The sequence below is a fragment of the Macaca thibetana genome, chromosome 3 (genome assembly GCF_024542745.1).
Source record: "Macaca thibetana thibetana isolate TM-01 chromosome 3, ASM2454274v1, whole genome shotgun sequence".
Lineage (NCBI taxonomy): Eukaryota > Metazoa > Chordata > Mammalia > Primates > Cercopithecidae > Macaca > Macaca thibetana.
The window spans coordinates 26,805,864-26,826,280 of NC_065580.1; the positions used below are offsets into that span (position 1 = coordinate 26,805,864).

At 46.1% G+C, this 20,417-nt stretch overlaps 3 protein-coding genes across 3 annotated transcripts in view; 2 read left to right on the top strand and 1 right to left on the bottom strand.

Annotated features, from left to right (window-relative positions):
- PLXNA4 (plexin A4) overlaps positions 1–20,417 on the top strand; it is a 450,027-nt gene that overhangs the window by 269,431 nt on the left and 160,179 nt on the right. Inside the window, exon 4 of the mRNA XM_050782490.1 lies at positions 5,110–5,241. Within this exon, the coding sequence (XP_050638447.1) occupies positions 5,110–5,241 (132 nt within the window). The remainder of the gene's footprint in view (positions 1–5,109; positions 5,242–20,417) is intronic.
- Positions 1–20,417, top strand: part of PODXL (podocalyxin like) — a 1,065,326-nt gene that overhangs the window by 259,836 nt on the left and 785,073 nt on the right. The gene's annotated exons all lie outside the window — the stretch shown is intronic.
- Positions 1–20,417, bottom strand: part of LOC126950803 (basic proline-rich protein-like) — a gene marked incomplete at its 3' end in the record, with an annotated part of 538,772 nt that overhangs the window by 256,983 nt on the left and 261,372 nt on the right. The gene's annotated exons all lie outside the window — the stretch shown is intronic.

Below are 20,417 nucleotides of genomic sequence, written 5' to 3' on the forward strand. Positions count from 1 at the left end.
GCCACAGTGTCCGGCCAGTTTCTTTACATTTTCTACCAAAAAAAAAAAAAAAAAAAATCAACTTCTGTTTTCATCCTTTCTCATTATTATAGGTGATCCACAAGTATATATACTATGTAAAATAAGAAATCTAGGCTGGGCCTGCTGGCTCACGTCTGTAATCCCAGCACTTTGGGAGGCTGAGGTAGGCAGATTACGAGGTCAGGAGTTTGAGACCAGCCTGGCAAATACGGCGAAACCCCGTCTCTACTAAAAATACAAAAATTAGCCGGGCGTGGGGGTAGGTGACTGTAATCCCAGCTACTCAGGAGGCTGAGGCAGGAGAGTTGCTGGAACCCAGGAGGCAGAGGTTACAGTGAGCTGAGATCGTACCATTGCACTCCAGCCTAGGCAACAAGAGCAAGAATTTGTCTGAAAACAAAAACAAACAAACAAAAAAATCTAATTTGTTCAAGCTGTCATGTTATAAGTGTTGGGGTGGCCTCTGCATTGATGACTGAACCGTGGCCACTGGTCAGTGTGTCTCCTTTCATCTCAACTATTTCTTTCTGGCTTGGGTTGTCTTTCCTAGGCTGTTCTTGAGTTGCAGGCATCTGGATTGTGTTCCTACCTTATGAAGGGTGAATTGAATGTGATCTCGTATGTTCAGGTGAACTTGACTAAGATGTTGGCTCTGCTAGTCTGTTTTTCTATGAAATCTTACTTAAATGCTACCTATCATTTTGTTGGCCTTTTGGCTGCCTGAGTATTGGGAGTAGTAAATGGTGGCTTTGATCCCTTCCTCAATCCTGACTCTTACCTCGATTATAACTAGCAGCTCAGATATTAGAGACTGTGGTTGTTTTACATTTATTCAGTAATTACTTACTAAGCACCAACCACGTATCAGGGATTGCGCTGAGTACAGCAGGCATGACCTCTTCCTTGGGAGACTCATGGTCCCAGGGCTATTTGCCCACGTGGCAACTGTCAGCCCTGCAGAGGGTGGACCATTTTTTTTGTAGTTCACCTTTGTTGTCGGACTTCTTGCTGTCCCAAAGAGTTTACAATCATTTGTACATTTTCCTGCTGCCTCCTCCAGGCCATTTATAAAAAATATTAAATGAGATTAGTCATAACACTAGTTACTTCTCCATGCACAAACCTGTCTTTTCCTGTCTCTGAGTCAGTTCTCTCTCTCCATGGCCAAACTGCCCGAAGTCCCACGGAGACTCATTATTTTTAAATACCTTTTCATGTGGAACCTTGTCAAAAGCTTCTGGAAAATCTAAATAGCTAAGAGACAAGCACTGAGCTAGGAATCAGGAGACCTGGATTCTAGTCTTATATGCCATTGGTTTATCATGGAACTTGGGGCAAGTCACAGAACAGCCTCCATCTCAGTTGCTTCATCAGGAAGATGAGAATGATTATTCTGGCAATCAACATCATAAAAATTTTACAACCATCAGCTGAGACAGTGTTATTTAAGAATGCTTTGCAAAGTATAAAGCAAAAATATAAGGGATCATTATTTAGAAAATTTACAATAGCATCTTCATTCATATGCAGGTTTCTCTCCCAGAAAAACTGCAGTAGATAAAGACATGGCTCCTCCAGCACCCCTGGGGTGATGCTTGTTTAAAACCAACTCCTTTGACATCTTGAAGGAATGCAGGTTTACATAAACAGTAGTGCCGGGTTCAGTGTGAGCCTTTGGTGTAGTGTGTGAACTCATAGAAGCATAACCACTGGAATCAATCAGACCCTGGTATGGGTGCAGCCTGTGCCATCCGCCAGATGTGTGACCTTAATCAAGTTATTTAACATTTTTTGTGCCACACCTGTAAATGGGGACAATATTAATGCTTACTTTACTGAGTTCTGAGATTTAAATAAGAAAATAAATATATGTAAAATGCCTACCATTGTCCCAGACCCATAGTGGCCACTCAATAAATAGCAGCTTTTGTTCTATTTGTCTGTGTTAAGGGTCCAAGAGCCAGCAGCTGGTCCATTCTACCTAAATTTTTGGATTGCCCATCAAACATTCAGTAAATTCCACCATAAATTCATTTATCCATGTCCTGTGTGAATTTTTTCAACAGATGAATAAATAATGCTTTTCTTTGGTTTTCTGAAAAGTTGTTGGAGGGTGAGGTGGGAAAAGAGAGAAGGAACCTTTCCAATTAGATATTTCCCACTGGCAGAGTGCAGAGGGTGGGGCCTTAGCTGCATCCAGCCTCCTTGCAGAAGGCCAGGCCTATGGAAACTTGTCCAATTGCTGCTTCCTCGTCCACCCCTCTGTCCCTCCCCCATGTCATCTGGTTTCCTTTGATGTCCAGCCACACCCAGCAAACCCCTCATCCTCAGGAGCAGGGAAGTTGGAGTCGAAAGATAAAGGAGACTGCTCAGGCACTGAATGTAATTTCATTTGGGGATCAGGCCAAGGGGCACTGGATGAGGCTTAGTTCCGCCAGCACTCCCCCGGGGACCCTGCTCTGGCCGACGGTGGCCTGAGGGGGCTGGAGACCAGCCAGGGCATTCAGTATCATTCTCTGCTTCTGCTCCAGGGGCATCTCCCAGCTGGGGATGAAGCTTGGCTGGGCCAGGGGCCAAGGCCATCATTGCGCGGTCAGACTTGGGTGGTAATCCCAATTGGTTTTGCACAAACTCCTGTTTCATCCAGATTAGGAAAGGACCTGGCCAGCGTGGACATCTGGTGGCTTGGGGATGGGCACAGAAGAAGGAGGGCTCTGGGAATCAGAGGCATTTCCATTTTAAACACTAACCATGACTCCTTTAACTGTTGTTTTCATGGGCTTAATGGGAAATTAGCAAAGAGGAATCTGAACTACATTTATTTATTCATTCTTTTTTAGAATAAATATTTGTCAAGCTCAAGTGTTTGAGCACCAAAATCAAGAATGACTAGAGAAAGTCTCAGCAATTGTAGAGACTAGAGACAGACCCTGACCTCAGCCCCCTGCCTTTAGGTGGCCGCCACTGGGAGACACACGGGAAACCCTCTGGAAGCAAGGACTCTCATGTAACTGGTGGTAGGAAAAACATGGACTTCCAGAGTCAAACTGAATTCTAATTCTCTCCCCAGATTTTATCGCACAGGCCAGTTGTTTAATGTACCTGGGTATCATTTTTCTCATCTATTATCAGTGCATCCGTTAGGACTTTGGATGTTGCAAAAAAAAAAAAAAAAAAAAAAAAAAAAAAAAAAAAAAAAAAAAAAACCTTTATATTACTTTAACATAAAGAAAATATCTGGAGTAACTAGAAAGTCCCAATGTCAGGCAGGCTTTGGGGTTACTTTGATTCAGTGGCTCAGCAATGTCACCAAAGACCAATTTTTTCCCGTCTCTGTGCTTGACCTGCCCTGGTTCCAGCTCCCTTCCTTGTTAGGAGAGGGCTGCCCACAGATCTTTGAGCTCCAAGTTCATTTTATCCCTTTGAGAGTTAGGAAATACAGTCTCTTCTCTCTACCATGAGTCCCTGCTTTGCTCTGATTCACGTTGATTGGCTTGAGCCTATTTTCTCTTAATCACTGTGGCAGAGAGTAAGATCGAGCTGGTTTGTTTGTGCTCATCATGGACAACCTGGGAAGCAGGGAGTGGGTTCAATCCCACCCAAAAGGTGGGAGAGGGTGGAATGGATGCTGGAGGGGCACATGAGCCGTGATGAATGAACATTAAACCCACGGGATTGAGAGGATTACACCAATAGAGAATTATGTGCAAAACCATCTCCCAGTACCTGATGTCCACGAAGCTTAAAATAATGCTTAAAAGGAAATTTTAAAAATCAGAGTCCAGAACAAACCTAAAATCAAGCAAATAAACCACAAAATAACCTGATATTAGAGTTCATGGACTCAAGAGAAATGAAAGGGGGGAGCCTTCTGGGGGACCTGGTGTGGTCAGTTGTCATTAATGTGGTGTTCTTCCTGTAATTTAGTTCCTCAGAATGCCTCTTTTATTCTCCTTGATCTTGTGAGAGGTTAAAAATTACACATTAAAAATTAAAAATAAGAGTGCCTAATGGGAATATTTGGAGTATATTCTTCTTCCTTAGCTTTATTGTTGAAATCTCTAAAATTATACTATGTGTATCTTACAGTCCTGTGTGTGGTGGGGAAGTATGATGATCCCCTAGCTCTCGCCTAACCACACTCTCAATAATATTTGTTCCTGATTTATGGGAGTGGTGTTATTAGCACTCACTGTGCAGTGGTCACGTTGGGTCTATGCACTCAAACACAGGATGGTTCCAGAGACCTTGGCCAACATCCAGAGGCCAGACGAGCATCATGTAGGGTTGTAAAGCTGATGTCTTTTCTAGGTTAGTTCTCATTCATGGGGCATATGGGCAGAAGTCTTCTTTCCATGGTCTCTAAGCTGTCCCAGCATTTCTAGGAAGGACTTGTGGATGGCTGGGGAAGATCTACTCAGCTGAGTGTTTGCAGAAGGTTGTGGATGACTCATGCCTGAAGCACATTTTCCTGTAATTCCCTCATCCCCTTCCCTGGGGACGTGAACAAAATCTCTAGAAGGTTTCAGGACCTAATGTTATAAGTATAAGCCACTATTTCAATGCCAAAAAGAGACCCTTAGTGTGAAACCTTTGGGGTTGGCCCCCTGCCTGGTTCCCCTTCAAGGTACAGCAATGACATCTGGGTAGCAGTTCCCTTCCTTACACTGACATGTTTTTCTGCTAACAAATGCAGCAAATAATATTGCCTTTCCAATGCAGGGTGACACTCTGATCTGAGGCAGCTTCAATAACATGTTGTTCCTCCAAGCCTCAGAGCCTCATCTTTTTCTCCAAAGACCAGCAAGAAAGGCATCAAATGCTTGAGCCTGAGGCAGAGGGAACCAGGGAGATCAAGACTGGATTTTTGGTGAAGCCCAGCCTGGTCCCTGGCTTCCCTCTCTGCCACTCCCATCCTGAGGCCCTTGGTGAGCTTATGTCACTCCACTCCTTGGCTTTAGCCTGTGAGCACTGTAGAGACAGAACTCATGCCCTCTCCCTCGGCTGTTGACAGGGTCTCTGGCTGAAGTTTGACTGTGAGCAGTGCAGGATCTGAACTCACATTGACTCTCCTCCTCTTCTCCACAGATTCGGGTGGATGGACCCAGGGGCAATGCTCTCCAGTATGAGACGGTGCAGGTGGTGGATCCTGGCCCAGTCCTCCGGGATATGGCCTTCTCCAAGGACCACGAGCAACTCTACATCATGTCAGAGAGGCAGGTAAGGCTCTTTGGGCTCTGCTAGACGTTTGTCTTACAGCTAAATACTAGCCTGTGGCTCAGTACAAACCTTAGGAGGCCAGCTGCAGAGAGGTGATTTGATTTATTTGGCACAGTGTGTATCTTTTCAGTTTTGCTGCCTGGGGACTGAGGCTTGGTGTTCTGAAACAGGAAAGAAACATTTAAAATATCAAAATATTGGAGACTCTAGAACAAATCCACTAACTTCAAAATCATGTGTATATGTTCAGGGCCAACATTTGCTTTCTTTTGAAGAAACGTCATACAGATGTCCAAATTGTGGGTCCAGATTTCCCTATACAAAATGTGATCTCATACCAGAGTCACCTTCCTGGCCCCCAGAAGCCTGTGGGAGGCAAGGATTTATTGCCAGAAGAGCCTAGTTAAGGGAACACCATGGTCAGGACCCAGAAAACAGAGTCTGTGTGGTGAGATACGATGAGGTAGGGCACGGCCTGAACGTTTGTGTGTACATACAACTCTTTGTGGAAACTCCAGCAAGTGCCGCGGAGCCCGCCCGAGAAGAACAGATATGGTGCAGGTTTGTGATGCTGAGTAGGAAGTCGAAAACCTGGGCTTGGTTCTCAAACTGAGCTGAGAAGGAAGTAAGTTTGTATGGAGTCCTTGAGCTCAGGCCAGCAGTCATATATCTGCAGCAGGCAAAGGAAGGGGTTTCACCTTGGACATCCATGTATTTAAGGGTATTTCCTGCAGTCCTCTAATTCACTGCCTGGAGTGCTCCATCCCACAATACACAGCCCACCCCAAGTGTGGTGCAGCACCACCGTACCTCTGCCCTGTGGCCTCTGTGGAGGATGGGTCATTCCCTGGAGCTGTCCCTCCAGCCCATGAATATGTATGCATTAGCTCTGAGTGGCAGCAGCAGCCATGAGGGACAGATCTCTCCTCTTTTTCATCCTCGTCAGCGTGGCCTGAACTCTCTGGAGGACCCTGCTAACAGAGTCTGGATTGTTCTGCCTGGACCCTCTCGGCATTGTGGGGGAGATGAATTCCACATTATGCCACCCACGGGGCTTGTGCATTATGCCTTAGCAGTCACAGGAGCTCTGCCCTCCCCAAGAGCTCGATGACATCTTCTGTTGGTGTCGGACTCCCCGTTCTCCCAACTTTAGCCACACTGGGACCCATTGTGCCCTGGTTGAGGCTGCCACGGCTTGGGAATGTTCTCATTCCCAAGGTGGGGTAGAAAGTGGAGTCTTTTTTCCTGGGAGGAGAGACTACCAAGATGGAGCCTGCAGCTGGGCACAAAGCTTCCCATTTGTCTACATTCCTTGCTCTTATAACAGCTTCCAAACTCCCCACTCCCAGCCTACCTCAGAGGTCCTAGGAGCTGAGGGGAAGCAGCTTTCTTTGGTGGCATGAATCATCTGGAGAAGATCTTCACAAGGCATTGAATATTCAGGATTTCTTGCCTGATCTGAAAGCCAGCATTTCTGAACCTGGGACTTAAAACATAAGAGGACTTTCAAAGATGGAAAATATAAATGGAGCCAGGTGCAGTGTCTTGCACCTATAATCCCAGCTGCTCGGGAGGCTGAGGCAGGAGGATTGCTGGAAGGCCAGGAGTTCAAGGCCAGCCTGGGCAATATAGCAAGACTTCGTCTCTAAAAAAATAAAGAGAAATTTCAAAAAAAAAGCATGAGCTGATAATATGAGTTATCAGGCCCCTCTGAGAACTGAGTCAGGATTCTGAGCATTACTCCTTCCCTGGAGGGGCCCTTCTGAATCCTTGTTCACCTCCTTGTCCTCAGCTATTTCCCCTTAGATGAGTAATGTGGTCACTACCCATTTAGGCTTGGCAATGAGGCACCCTGAGAGCTCCATATTATGGGCACATTGGAAAGGAAGGCAGGAATGAATAGAGCCAGGGAATTCATCCATTCCAGGGCTGCTCCACACAGATGGGGAGACTGGCCTGCCACCCAAATGACCATTTCAAAGCCCTAACACCTGGGCTGACAGTGGTCTCCACTGGACTTGTGGGTTCTTGGTGGAGATTTGTGGAACAGTGCGATGATTAAGTCCACAGGTGTTGCCATTGGAATGACTGAGCATGCATCTTAAATCTCATTTACTAAATGTAGTCTCTGATAAGTTCCTAACCTCCTTAAGATTCAGCATTCTTTACTGTCCTGTGTAGGTGACAATAATATCAGATAGTTTTGTTCCAAGAATTGAATGAGATATGCATATAATAAACTTAGAACCATGGCTGGCACAGAGTAAGTGCTTGTTAAATGGAGAGACTCTTGTTTTTACGACTTTGTGACAGGAGTTTCCAGACACTGGCTGTGCTTACAGTCAGGCAAGGGCTCGTATTGAGATTCTAGATGGTCCATCTGGGTTTGAGCACAGCAGACCAGATGAGGCCAAGGTAGGCAGGGAGCAAAAATCCAGTCCCGGGGGAGAGCCCATGAGGAACCCAGGCCTGCTTGACAGACTGGGCACGTGGAATAGAGCTCAGGGCCAAGCAGCTTGGTAAATATACCTGGGTATTTTCCAGACCCAGGGCATCAAGACTAATTCCAGCCTCCTTCAGGTGGTGGGTCTCCCTCAGCCATGATGGGTCAGGACACTTTGCACACCGTGTCTGCAGGCTAAGGGCATAGCTTGGCCATGATGTCAGCGCGGCCTGGAAAGCACTTTCCTTTCTTATCTGACTAATTTTTCCTTGTCCTTCAAAACTTAGCTTGACTGTCACATTCTTCATTGGGTTATTCCTAGCCTGCAGTTAGACACGTCTGTAGTAGCTTTTGTCAGACCAGACTGTGATGATGACTTCCTTGTCTCTGTTGCTGCCAGCAACTTGAGAGCATTCCATGCCTTGCCAGCCTCAATCTCACGTGATAGGCCCCTCATAATTTTTTAATGAATGAGTCCCCAGTGCCTTCACTGAACCAGAATTGGAAGAGAGAGGTACCAACACAAATAACCTATTGCTTCAGTTAATTTCAAAGCTCAAACTTAAGTAACTGAAAGACTAACTGAAGCCTGACCTTACTCTCTGCCACAGAGAGTAAGGGTGGGACTGAACCCACTCCCTGCTTCCCAGGTTGTCCGTGATGAGCACAAACAAACCAGCCTGATCTTACTCTCTGCCACAGAGAGTAAGACGGAAAGAAGGAAGTTCAGATAAAGGAAGCACCTCCTGTGTGTCAGTAATCTATCACTTGTATTCATTGGCTAGGGCTGCCATAACAAAATAGCACAGACTGGGGAGCTTAAACAACAGAAATTTGTTTCCTCCCAGCTTTGGATGTTGGAAGTCCAGGATCACAGTGTCAGCAGGGCTGTTTTTTCTGAGGCCTGTCTCCCCGGCTTGCAGATGGCTACCTTCTCACTATGTCCTCACATGGCCTTTCCTCTGAGAGCAAAGCCCTGGTATTTCTCTGTGTGTCCTACTCGCCTCTTCTTCTAAGAGCACCAGTCAGATTGGATTAGGGCCTCTTTCTATCAGCCTTATTGTAACATAAACACTTTGATATGGTTTTGCTGTGTCCCACCCAAATCTCATCTTGAATTGTAGCTCCCATAATTACCTCCTGTCATGGGAGGGACCCTGTGGGTGGTAACTGAATCATGCAGGCAGGTCTTTCCCATGCTGCTCTCCTGACAGTGAATACGTTTCATGAGGTCGGATGGTTTTCTAAGGGGAGTTCCCCTGCACATGCTCTCTTGCCTGCTGCCATGTAAGACATGGCTTTGCTCCTCATTTGCCTTCCACCATGATTGTGAGGCCTCCCCACCCATGTGGAACTGTGAGTCCATTAAACCTTTTTCCTTCATAGATCACCCAGTCTCAGGTATATTTTTATTAGCAGAGTGAGAACGGACTGACACACACTTTTTGAAGAAGCCATCTCCGAATACAGCCATATGCTGAAGTGCTGAAGGTTAGGGTTTCAATGTATGAGTTTTGGGGAGAAACAATTTAGCCCGTTACATCACTGTCATGACTTTTGCCCTGTCCTATTTTTTTACATTATGTTTTTGTTTTAACTTATGGTTTCAACTTGGATAACCTACTTTAACGGTCTCTTAAGTAGTAGTATTATGGATCTAACACGTCAGTCATATATAGTATGACTAATGTACTTACAAATCAAACAGAACTATTAAAATTATTAAAACTCCATGTCTGCATCCACACAAAATCTATCTGTGTGTTGCTTTGGGAACCACTGATATATTGGCTGTAGCTTGGGTTTTGACGTCTGAAGACCTAGATTCAAGGCCCAGACCTATCCTCCACTGGCTGATGACCCTGGACAAGTCAATCAGCTTCTTTGAGTCTCACTTTTCTCATCTGTAAAATGAAAATAATCATGATAATCTTCTTCCATCACAGAGCTCAAATAACACAAGAGACACATCTAGTAACTTTCAGATTGTTATTTTTTTTTCTTCACATGAAGTGAAGACCTAAATATTCCTGAAAGATGTGAGTTAACAACATTACATACCAATGAGTTAGTCCAGGGGTCAACAGACTTTTTCTGTAAGGGGTCAGATAGTGAATAGTGTAGGGTTTGTGGACCATATGGTTTCTGTTGCCATTATTCAACTTTGCTGTTGTAACACAAAAGCAGCCATAGATAACATCTAAACAAATGGGGATGACTATCTGCCAATAAAACTTCGTTCACAAAAACAGGTGAAGAGCAGTGGTTCTGCAATCTCTGAGTCAGTCCTATAATGAAAATGTATTGGATGATGACCCTGGCATTGGAGATGGTGGAGTTACTGTGTACAGGTCACTCAAAGAAGTGTGGGGAGAAAATTCCTCAGCCTATTAGAATGGACCCCAGCACCACATATCCAACTGCTGCCTGACATCTCCACTTGGTCATCTGGTAGATATCTTCACTTAACATGTCTAAAGCCAAATTCTTCATCGACCTTCCCAGCACTCCTCACCTGTAGTCTTCTCTATCTCAGATGATAGGGATGATGGCAGATGATGGCAACTATGCCATTCCAGCTAAAAATCTTAGAGTTATCTTTGATTCCTTTCTTTATCCCTTACCCCACATCCAGTGTGTCAGGAAATTCTACGGACTCTGCAAAATATTTCCAGAATATGGCTATTTCTCACCACTTCATTGTCACCTACCTGAATTGAAGCCCCATGGTCTCTTGCCTGAATATTTGCAATAGCCCTCCAACTATTCTCTCTGTTTCCACCTTCATCTTTCCAGTCTTTTCTCCATGCAGCAGTTAACCTTCAAAAGTTTGAGTTAGATAGTATCATTCGTCTGTTCAAATCCTTTCAATGGCCAAAGTGCCTGTGAAGACCCACAGGGCCTTATATGCTCTGTCCTCATGAGATGTCCAAGCTCATCACCTGCCACTCTCCTGCCTCCCCTACTCTGCAGGGCCAGGGTGGGAGAGAGTGCCCTGGACACAGAGATGTCCTCTGTGATGCTCCTGCAATATGGCAGTCTCCTGCTTCAGGATCTTTCTCCTGGTTGTTCCCCTTTGCCTGGAATTTTCTCCAGGTATCTGCTTCCCCTGAGTACTACAGGTAAAACACTAGATTGCCTTCCACTCACACTTATAAACTCCCAATCTCCTCTCCTGGGTCTATTTTTATCCATCGCACTTAGTCTCTTCTTATTTGCTATATGATTCTTATAATTGTTCTGTATTATATGTCTTCCTCATTTAAAATGTAAACGCCATGAGAATATAAATTTTTGTTTTTTAGTCTTTTTAGTTTACTTGTGTATCACAGACCCCTGGAACAGCACTGACACCTAATAAATACTCAATACACATTTGTTGAATGAGTGACTGAATGGATCTGGGCTCAAGAGAGCTGCGGTTTCAATTCTGCTGCTCTGGCTGCTCCTATAACTGAAGACTAAAATCTACCATGAAACATACTAGCATCTGTATTCCCAGATCTTAGTGGAAGAGTGTCCTAAACATATGGTAGGGTGGCAATCTGGATGATAATCCAAGAGGTTTATATTGGATTGAAGGACACATTTTCTTACAGGGATCACTGTATAAAAAACCGGTGGTAGAAAATGGTGTGCTTTATGCTGTCCATTCTTACATACCAGCCTCTCTCTTCTCTGATCTTTTTGGGATCTGCAGCAGGGCAGTGGCCTAAAGGAGCTTTTGGTCCTGGTGTTGTGTTCAATACAATGATAGGTGATATGGCTTGGCTGTGTCTCCACCCAAATCTCATCTTGAATTGTAGCTCCCATAATTCCCAAGTGTTGTGGGAGGGACCTGGTGAAAGATAATTGAATCATGGGGGGTGGTTTCCCCCATGCTGTTCTCATGTAGTAAATAAATCTCACAAGATCTGATGGTTTTATATTTGCTTGGCTCTCATTCTCTCTTGCCTGTCGCCATATAAGATATGCCTTTCCCCTTCTGCCATGATTGTGAGGCCTCCCCAGCCACATGGAAATCTGAGTTCATTAAACCTCTTTTTCTTTATAAATTACCCAGTCTCAGGTATGTTTTTATCAGCAGCATGAAAACGGGCTAATACAACAGGTAAAGAGAGAGCAGAGATGAGCAACTGAATCAGGAGGCTTGTGAGCACTTTCCAAGTTAACAGAATGGGTGTTCATGGACCCCTCCTACCATCAGGGGCATCTCATCACTCTCAGCATAAGGCCCAAGCTCCTGGCATGGCCCCTCAGACCCATCCTGCGGCTCCTCTCCACCTCTGCAAGCTCATTTTGTGGCTCTGGCCCCTGGCTCTCCGTGCACCAGCAAACAGGCCTCTGTCTGTCCCTGAGCCTAGCTCCTTCCTGCTGCAGAACTTGCATGCTCACTGTTTCCTCTGCTGTGACAACTCTCTGGCTTTTCCTGTGGCTGGTTCCTCCTCATGCCTGTCGTTTTTGCTCAAATATCGTGTCCTCAGAGAGGTCTCCACTGGCCACCCTACATAAATGTCCCTCATCCTGGCATCTTGACTTCTTCCTATTAAGTCTTTTTGTTTACTCACTTCTGCTGCCCACCACAGTATGAAAATTACCTGTTTATTTCCCATCTCTATGCATTAGCATATAAGTTCCTGGAGGGCAGGGACCTTGTCTCTCTTGTGTCTAGCAGGTAGAGGAAGACCTCATCCAGAGAAGGGGCCAGGTATATTCTTGTAGAGTTAATATGAGTGAATGAGCTTTGGACTTCATCTCTTTGTGATGAAGAGCAGCCTTTCTTTGAAAGCACTCTGATTTTGGTGAGGCTAGGACCTCCTGCCTGGAGATGATGCCTGAAGACTTAAATAGAGATAGCAGGATTCTGAGTTTTGTTAAGAACCAGATAACTGTGATTCAGTCAGCAACCCAGCAAGTTCTAGGGTGTTAACTCTGCCCCTGAGGAATGTTCCTCTTTATCATTTGGTAGGCAGCAGCTGCTCTCCCTTCTAAACACTCCTTTATCCCTTCTTGTCCCTAGTTTCTTTGTGGACGGAGATGCTGGTCTCTGCCACCTCCAGCCTCCCTCTGATTTATCTGATACCATACTGGGGGACACAAAGTGCAGAAAACAGGCATTTGACAGTCAGGGGAAATATTTCACATCATATTTTAGTAGTTGTGAAATAGTTAATGAATCCATAGTTAAAGAAGTATCCGGAGAGATCAACTAACTTTGAATCCCCACCGCTGTTTGAAACTCTCCTTGGGACCGAGTATGGTGGCTCATGCCTGCAATCCCAGCACTTTGGGAGGCCGAGGCAGGCAGGTCATCTGAGGTTAGGAGTTCGAGACCAGCCTGGCCAACATGGTGAAACCCATCTCTACTAAAGATACAAAAAATCAGCTGAGCCTGGTGGCATGCACCTGTAATCCCAACAACTTGGGAGGATGAGGCAGAACCACTCCAACCTGGGAGGCAGAGGTTTCAGTGAGCTCAGATCATGCCACTGCACTCTAGCCTGTGTGACCTAGTGAGACTCTGACTCAATAAATAAATAAATAAATAAATAAACTCTCCTTGGGTTCCAGAGTGTTCCTCATTCCATACGCTGAAAGAGGCCAGCGCTTGGCATGTGGTAGGATGAATGGGTGGTAAAGAGGATGAATGAATGGCCAGCTCTTGACATGCAGGGTAAGGATTATATGATTAATGGAGGTAGAGAATGGAGTGTATGTGTGTGTGTCTGTGTGTGTGTGTACACATGTGCATATCTCTGCACACAAATGCTATACATTTTCTGGCTCCGTCACCCATTCCCTCAGCACCTCTTTCGTTCAATATTCAACAAATGTTTACTGAGCACCTGCTCTGAGCCAAGCATTCTTCTAGGTTACCAGGAATTCCATGGGGAGCAATACAGTCAAAGTCCTTATCCTTATAGGCCGTACATTCTGGGCAGAGAGACAGACAGTGAATGAGAGAATGAGGGAATGAATGAATGGCTTAGAACAGGTAATAGTGAACAGAGTGAAAAATTAAACCGACTCAGGTGGAATAAGGTGATGGCCAGAAGAGTGGAGGTGAGTGCTCTTTTAAAGACAGTTGTCAGGGAAATTCTCAAAGGAGGGAATTTTTGAGCAAAAAGCAGAAGAGAGTGAAGTGGTGCGAGAGGACTGTCTGGGGAGAAGTGGTCTAGGCGGAGGGAACAGCAAGCACAGAGGCCAGAGACAGGCAGGTGACATATGTTTTTGAGGACACCAGGCGGGCTGCCAGGAGGGGAGAAAGGGGAAAGTGGTGAGTGAGGCAGCTGAAGACAGAGGCCGGCTCAGGTCACTCCAGCCTCCATGTGCACCTGTGAAATGGGGATTTATAGTAAACAGTATTGATCTCCTGGAGTGAGCGAGGATTCAATGAGATATTCCAGGTAAAAGAGCTTAGGTCAGAAGGGACATTCAGCAAATGTTAGCTATTAGATTATTTGCAAATTACATAGTTCTGCAGGCTGGATATGGTTTCTCTTCTCATGGACGCGTAGGTCCCTCTGTGAACTCGTGCAGCAAGTGCCGTGTTGTGTACACTTCTGCTTGGAGTGTATGAGTGTGCACTGTGGGGTGTCAGTGTCATTTTGCCATGATTTAACTGTCTCTTGCAGAGCCGTGTTACATTTCTCTCTGTCTCTTTTCTTTCTTCTGCGTGATTCTGAATCTCTCTCTGCTGTGTGTGCATATGCACACCCACCCCTTCCCCTGTGTCTATCCCTGTCTGTGTGTCTCTGTTAGCCTCCTTCTTGCTTTGTGTGTGCATGCATGTGTATGAGTGTGGTGTGTATTTACTAAAATCCCAGTAACCCCGAGGGAATGTCTATACACACTGAAACCAATGTGATAAAAACCTGCCAAGACAATGGGAGGGAGGTGAGAGGAAATGTCAGTGAGGCAGATAAATGAGAAGATGAGGTGGCAAAGCTGGGACCATCCTTGTTCTTGGGTGCCCTGGAATGACACCCACCAGGGGAGAAGCAGCTGTCCCCCAGACAAGGCAAGTATCTTCTTTGATAGGCCCAGAGGAAGTGGCAGATTTCTCAGTGAATTTCAATGTCTCTGCCTCTCCACATACCAGCCCTTGCCTGCCTGAAAGCCAGAAGCCTCAAACACACATTTCTGCTTTGGGGATCTGTTTCAGCCATGTTTGGACCAAAGCCATCTTTTATGATGTCCTTTGTTTTACTGACTCCTCTTCACAGTGGGTCTGCTTCCAGGTGCTGGGGGACTCTTGCAGCCTGTCCTCCTGAGCTGCTGGTGCTCAAGTCCTTGCTATAAAGCAGGATGCGGACGCCTGTGGGGCCTGAGGAGGTAGGCCTGGAGGTGAGTCCCCTGCCCATAGGCATTGCCCAGGATAGCAGCCTTGCCTGGCTCCTTCCAGCATAAACCAGTAGTGAAGTGGCGAGGGCCACCTTGCTTTATAGCATATTACGCAGGCCTGATTCATTCATTTGTTCAGGAAACACAGACCAACCTGGGCAACATAGAGAGATACTATCTCTAAATTTTTTTTTTTAATTAGCCGGACACTGTGGCTCATACCTGTATTCCCAGCACTTTGAGAGGCCAAGGTAGAAGGATTGGTTGAGGGCAGGAGTTTGAGACCAGCCTGGGCAACATGTCAAAACCCCATCTCTACAGAAAATTTAAAACTTAGCCAGGTGTGGTGGTGTCCACCTATAGTCTCAGCTACTCAGGAGGTTGAGGCAGGGGGATCACTTGAGCCTAGGAGGTTGGGGCTGCAGTGAGCCGTGGTCACGCCACTGCACTCCAGCCTGGGCAACAGAGGGAGATGGCTTCTTTAAAAATACAAATAAATAAAAATGAAGTTCTTTTTAAGAAAGGAAACATTCTGTAAGCTCCCTCCTACTATGTGCCAAGTACCAGTCAAGGCATTGGGAATACAACCCTGAAGAAACAGTGACATATCCCTATGATTTTAGCAAAAGGAAGCAGCAAAGAAGGAACCAACCTAAGAAATAAATCAGAGACTATTTATGGTGATAAACACTCCAGGAAAAGGAAATCAAGTGGATTAAGTAGAGTCAAGATCCTTGTGGGGGCCAAAGGGTTGCATTTTCAAATAGAGAGGTCAGACGGGCATACAAGAGGAGAAGGGGAGGCCTGTCCATGTTGTCCTGTCCCTTTCCTTCTTCTATTTATTTGTAAGTTCTTTGTTTGGGGTTGTGAAATTGAAAGATGGTGAAGCTAGCCTCTCTGGAGGGTAGAAGTGAGAGGACGCATCGTGATTGTTTTTTTTTTTTACCACGCTGTGAGCTTCAGAAGGAGCCATAGTTCAACGGGGAGGCGGTACCATGGTCTAAGAAAGGGCAGCATCGCTTGAGGCTTGGGACCCCGAAGTGGATGGTGCCTCCACCAGGGACCCCTGTGTGATGAAGGAGTCATTACTGTTTCTTTGCGCCTCAGTGTCTGTCCCTGTCTCCACCCTGCCTCCCAGGATGTTCTGAGGGAGGTGACGTGAAGTCTGGCAGTCTGGGAGGTCTATAGACATTGATTTGATAGAAGATGCTATTGTGAAGATACTGTCTCCTGCCAAAGGTGCTGGGCTCCTATGAAAATAATTCCCACTCTCAACACTGGGTCTGCGAGTATGTCTCACGTGAGGTGCACTGGATGGTGATGCAGCCATTTCTCTGCCATCCTGTCTGCCCCTGCGGGGGCCAAGCTGTACGCTCCAGTTAGTGTTTGGATGGCTGACATGGTGACAAGACCATGTGGACGTTTGCTCCTGGCACCCAGGCTGGCCTGTGTCTGATAGCTCCTGTGAGAGTGAACTTGAAGCACAAGGCTGAGGAATGAGTGACAGGAAATGGAGCCACCTCAGACATTCACAAAAACAGAAAAGCTGTCTCAGTGTTTCACCCAATTTCCCTCAGGTGGGAGCCTTCCCATTTGTCTGGAACAGATTCTGAAGGTTCCAGAATGTCATTATTGAGATAGTCCCACTTCCCACTTCATTCTCAGGCAAGGTACAGGATGTCTCCATTTTACCACAGCAGAAATGGAGGAACCATAGGGGAAGTGACTTCCCTCCCTCATTTCCTACAGTCAGTAGGTGCTGAATTGTCCACTGCACCCTAAAACCTTAGGCTTGGAAAATGCTGCTGGCTTATCTGGTGCAACACACTCCTACTGCACTTTCCTTCTGCGATCAGTGTGGAAACTGAAGCACAGAGGAGGGAGCAGGTCATCCAGAGTCAACAGCAGTTTGGGAGAGGAGCTGAGCTTGAATCCAGGGTTCAGCTCCTTCTGCAATGCCTTCCCCAGCCCCCTCTTCCAGTGAGGAACAGGGAGCTCTCTGTGAGAGGAAGAGATACTATTCATCGTCTTGACTTCCCAGTAAAAAGTGATGCACCCCACTCTCAGATGTCAGAACCAGCTATAGAAGGCAGAAGGACTCTCTGGGGATGGGGTAATGGAACAGTGCAGATGTGATCAGAACTCAAAACCCACCTCGGCCCCATGAAGGACGTCCCTTGGTTTACTTCTCCTTTGTTGTAACCTGACACAAGGTGGGACAAGAGCCCCTTTGCAACCTTTAGGGCATCTTGGGGTACATGGAGCCCTGGGCAGCACCAGCCCCACCTCACAGAGGGAGTAGGCAGGGAAGTAGCCCATCACTCCCACTGTTCTTTTCCAACAGACGTGTTTCTACATGGTCACTGGTGTAGGCAAAAGTCTCTGACATCTGAGTATGATCACCACAGTGGCCTGGCATCTCTCAGACCATGGGGGTGACCAGAAAGCACAAGCATATGCAGGACGGAGGCCACAGGGGGTCATTAATAGACCACGGACTTGGCTTTTCATACCTGTCCTTAGTACTCACCAGCTGTGCCACTTGGAGTCACTCACTCGAGCAGTTTATGCTTTGGTTTCTTATGTAGAAAATGAAAGTGATGATAACTCTCTTTCAGTGCTTTTAGGATTGAAGTTAATATATGTAAAGTGCCTAGCATGTAGTAGGAAGTTGTGGTTGCTGTCATCATTATCATTATTCTTATTACTATTAGAAAATGTATTGTTAATCCTAGCACTTTGGGAGACTGAGGCGGGCAGATTGCCTGAACTCAGGAGTTTGAGACCAGCCTGGACAACATGGAGAAACCCCGTCTCTACTGAAAATACAAAAAGTTAGCCAGGCCTTATGGTGCGTACCTGTAGTCTCAGCTACCTGGAAGGCTGAGGCATGAGAATCACTTCAACCCAGGCGGCGGAGGTTGCAGTGAGCCGAGATCATGCCACTTTACCGCAGCTTAGGTGACAGAGTGAGACTCTATGTCCAAAAAAAAAAAAAATTCTTGTTAGGGGCAGGGAAACCTGGACAAACCACTGCTTGGTGGCTAAAGGTCAGTCGAGCTGCAGGCACCAGCTACCCAGGATTCTGTGCTTCCCCCATCCATCTCAAAGCCCCTGGAAAGTACTCAGGCAGACACTCCCTTCGAAGTAAGGAGCACTGCCTTCCAGGGGATGGAGGGCCTGGGAGGCTGCGGTCTCCCACCCTAATCAGAGAGAGCTATGTTGCCTCTGGGTTTTTCTCTGTAACTCTGCTTCCACTCCGGGGAAGGAGTCTGAATCCATTTGAGTCCAACCTCATTGGATATATGAAGTTATCACAGATTGGGCAGCTGAAGAACCTTTTGGTCACTCATCTTCCAGGACTTCTAGAGCAGAGGGAAAACTGGCTCATTTTCCTTCTTTCTGCCCCAGAATAGAGAAGAGCTATGATGTGGAGGTAGAGCAGGGGTGGGTGAGGGAGGATGTGGAGCAGAAGGAAAGCTGAGGAAACCCAAGGGCCAGTGGTTAAGGAAAGCGCTGGCAGCTCTCTAATCCTGAACTCCATTAAGCATCTGTCTCCGGCAGTTGCCCTGACAGTCACAGTGCCTTCTCCTAACTTAGCGCTGGTGTCCTGGTATTTTCGGGGCACTCTAAGTGCCATTTTTAAAGACAACCACCCATCATCGTCCACTTAGCAGTACATAAGGAGACTCCACAGGGTGGATAGACAGGACTAGGGCTGCTTCTCTTCCAGCTTCCAGCTCCTCTCCCACCATGTCTGTTTGGTAAGCGCCACTGCATGCCCCGCACAGAGCCAGTCCCTGTGCACAATCAGAGAAGGGCTGAGGGAAGGCTCTGTTCTGGAAGCTCTGCAGTGGTAAAGTGAGAGCAAACTCCAGCTTGAAGCGTGTTGAAAAGAGTATGGTCCTACTGTGGGAATTGCTCCAGAAACCCAACTTTCTTGTGGAGTTAGGGATCAGGGAAGAAAAAGATGTCAGTTTGAAGGGCACATTCTCTTCATGCTTTTGAGTGAGGTCATTACAAGGACTCTGGTCTGGAGGCTGGAGTCTTTGGGGTCTTTCTTAAGACTACCACTGATCCTCACTTGTGGGTGGGGGTTGGGCCTTGACCACCTCACCCCTCTCAACAGGCCAGGTATTGGTAGAAGTTGACTCACACCGTTCCAACCCACTTCCCTGTTCCCTAGGGATGGTATCCTAATGGAAATGGTTAAATTCCATGAGCACTGATTGACTTGCTCTTGAGTTCTGTGAAAAACAGACCAGAAATGTTGATACTTAAGTAAATTTTACACTCCGTTTGAATATCAATGGGACGTTTTCAAAAGTAAATAGATGCACATTAATTTATGCCCTTGTTCAAGATGACTAGTTAGCATTAATGATGTCACATGACTTTACTAAATGCAATATAGGTATAAAAGGGTAAATTACAAATGGCATTTATTTACATATCTCATATGAGTCTTTCAAGTGCATTTCAGATATTACAAGCAGACAATGGAGACATCAATTTGAAACTGACTCAGAGACGTATGCAATGGTTTTGAAGATATGCACAATGGCTGAGGGGAGATTATCTGAATAGTTATTTAGACAAAGTCCAGAAAAACAATGAAGGAGTGGAGAAACAGGTAGAAACAGAATCCTTCTCCAAAAGGATTCCAGCTGGTGCAGAAGGCTATCCAGTTACAAGCTGTATGGCTTGAAGGTGGGTCAGGGCTGGAATCACAGCTCTGCTGCCGGATTCTGGCACTGCCACTTGGCTTTGGACAAGTTATTTAATCTCCGGGTATTTCAGTTTCTTCATCAGCAACATGGGAATATCCTAGTGCCCATTGGCTGGGTGGTTACAATGAATAAATAAGAAAGTGCACATAAAATTCTTAGTGCATTGCCTGGCACATAATGACGACTCAATGAGTCTTAGCTTTCATCTCTATGATTTTCAGTATGCTGGTGACTATTACAAGAATGTCTATGTTTCACTGAAAAAAAGCCACTATGCCAGGTGTGGTGGCTCACTCCTGTAATCCCAGCACTTTGGGAGGCTGAGTTGGGCAGATCATCTGAGGTCAGGAGTTCAAGACCAGCCTGGCCAACATGGTGAAACTCCGTCTCTACTAAAATTTCAAAAATTAGCCAGGCGTGGTGGTGTGTGCCTGTAGTCCCAGCTGCTTGGGCGGTTGAGGCAGGAGAATTGCTTGAATCTGGGAGGGGGAGGTTTCAGAAAAGAAAATAAATAAATCCACCTGTAATATTTTTCTTCCAACATTCATAAACTCACTTCTGTATCCTCTGGGGCATTTTAGGTTTTCTTGGCGCCAAGAGTGACAGAGAGCAGACCAGGAGGCCTCCATCGGCCCCACTCCCGGTTGGCTGTGGCCTCA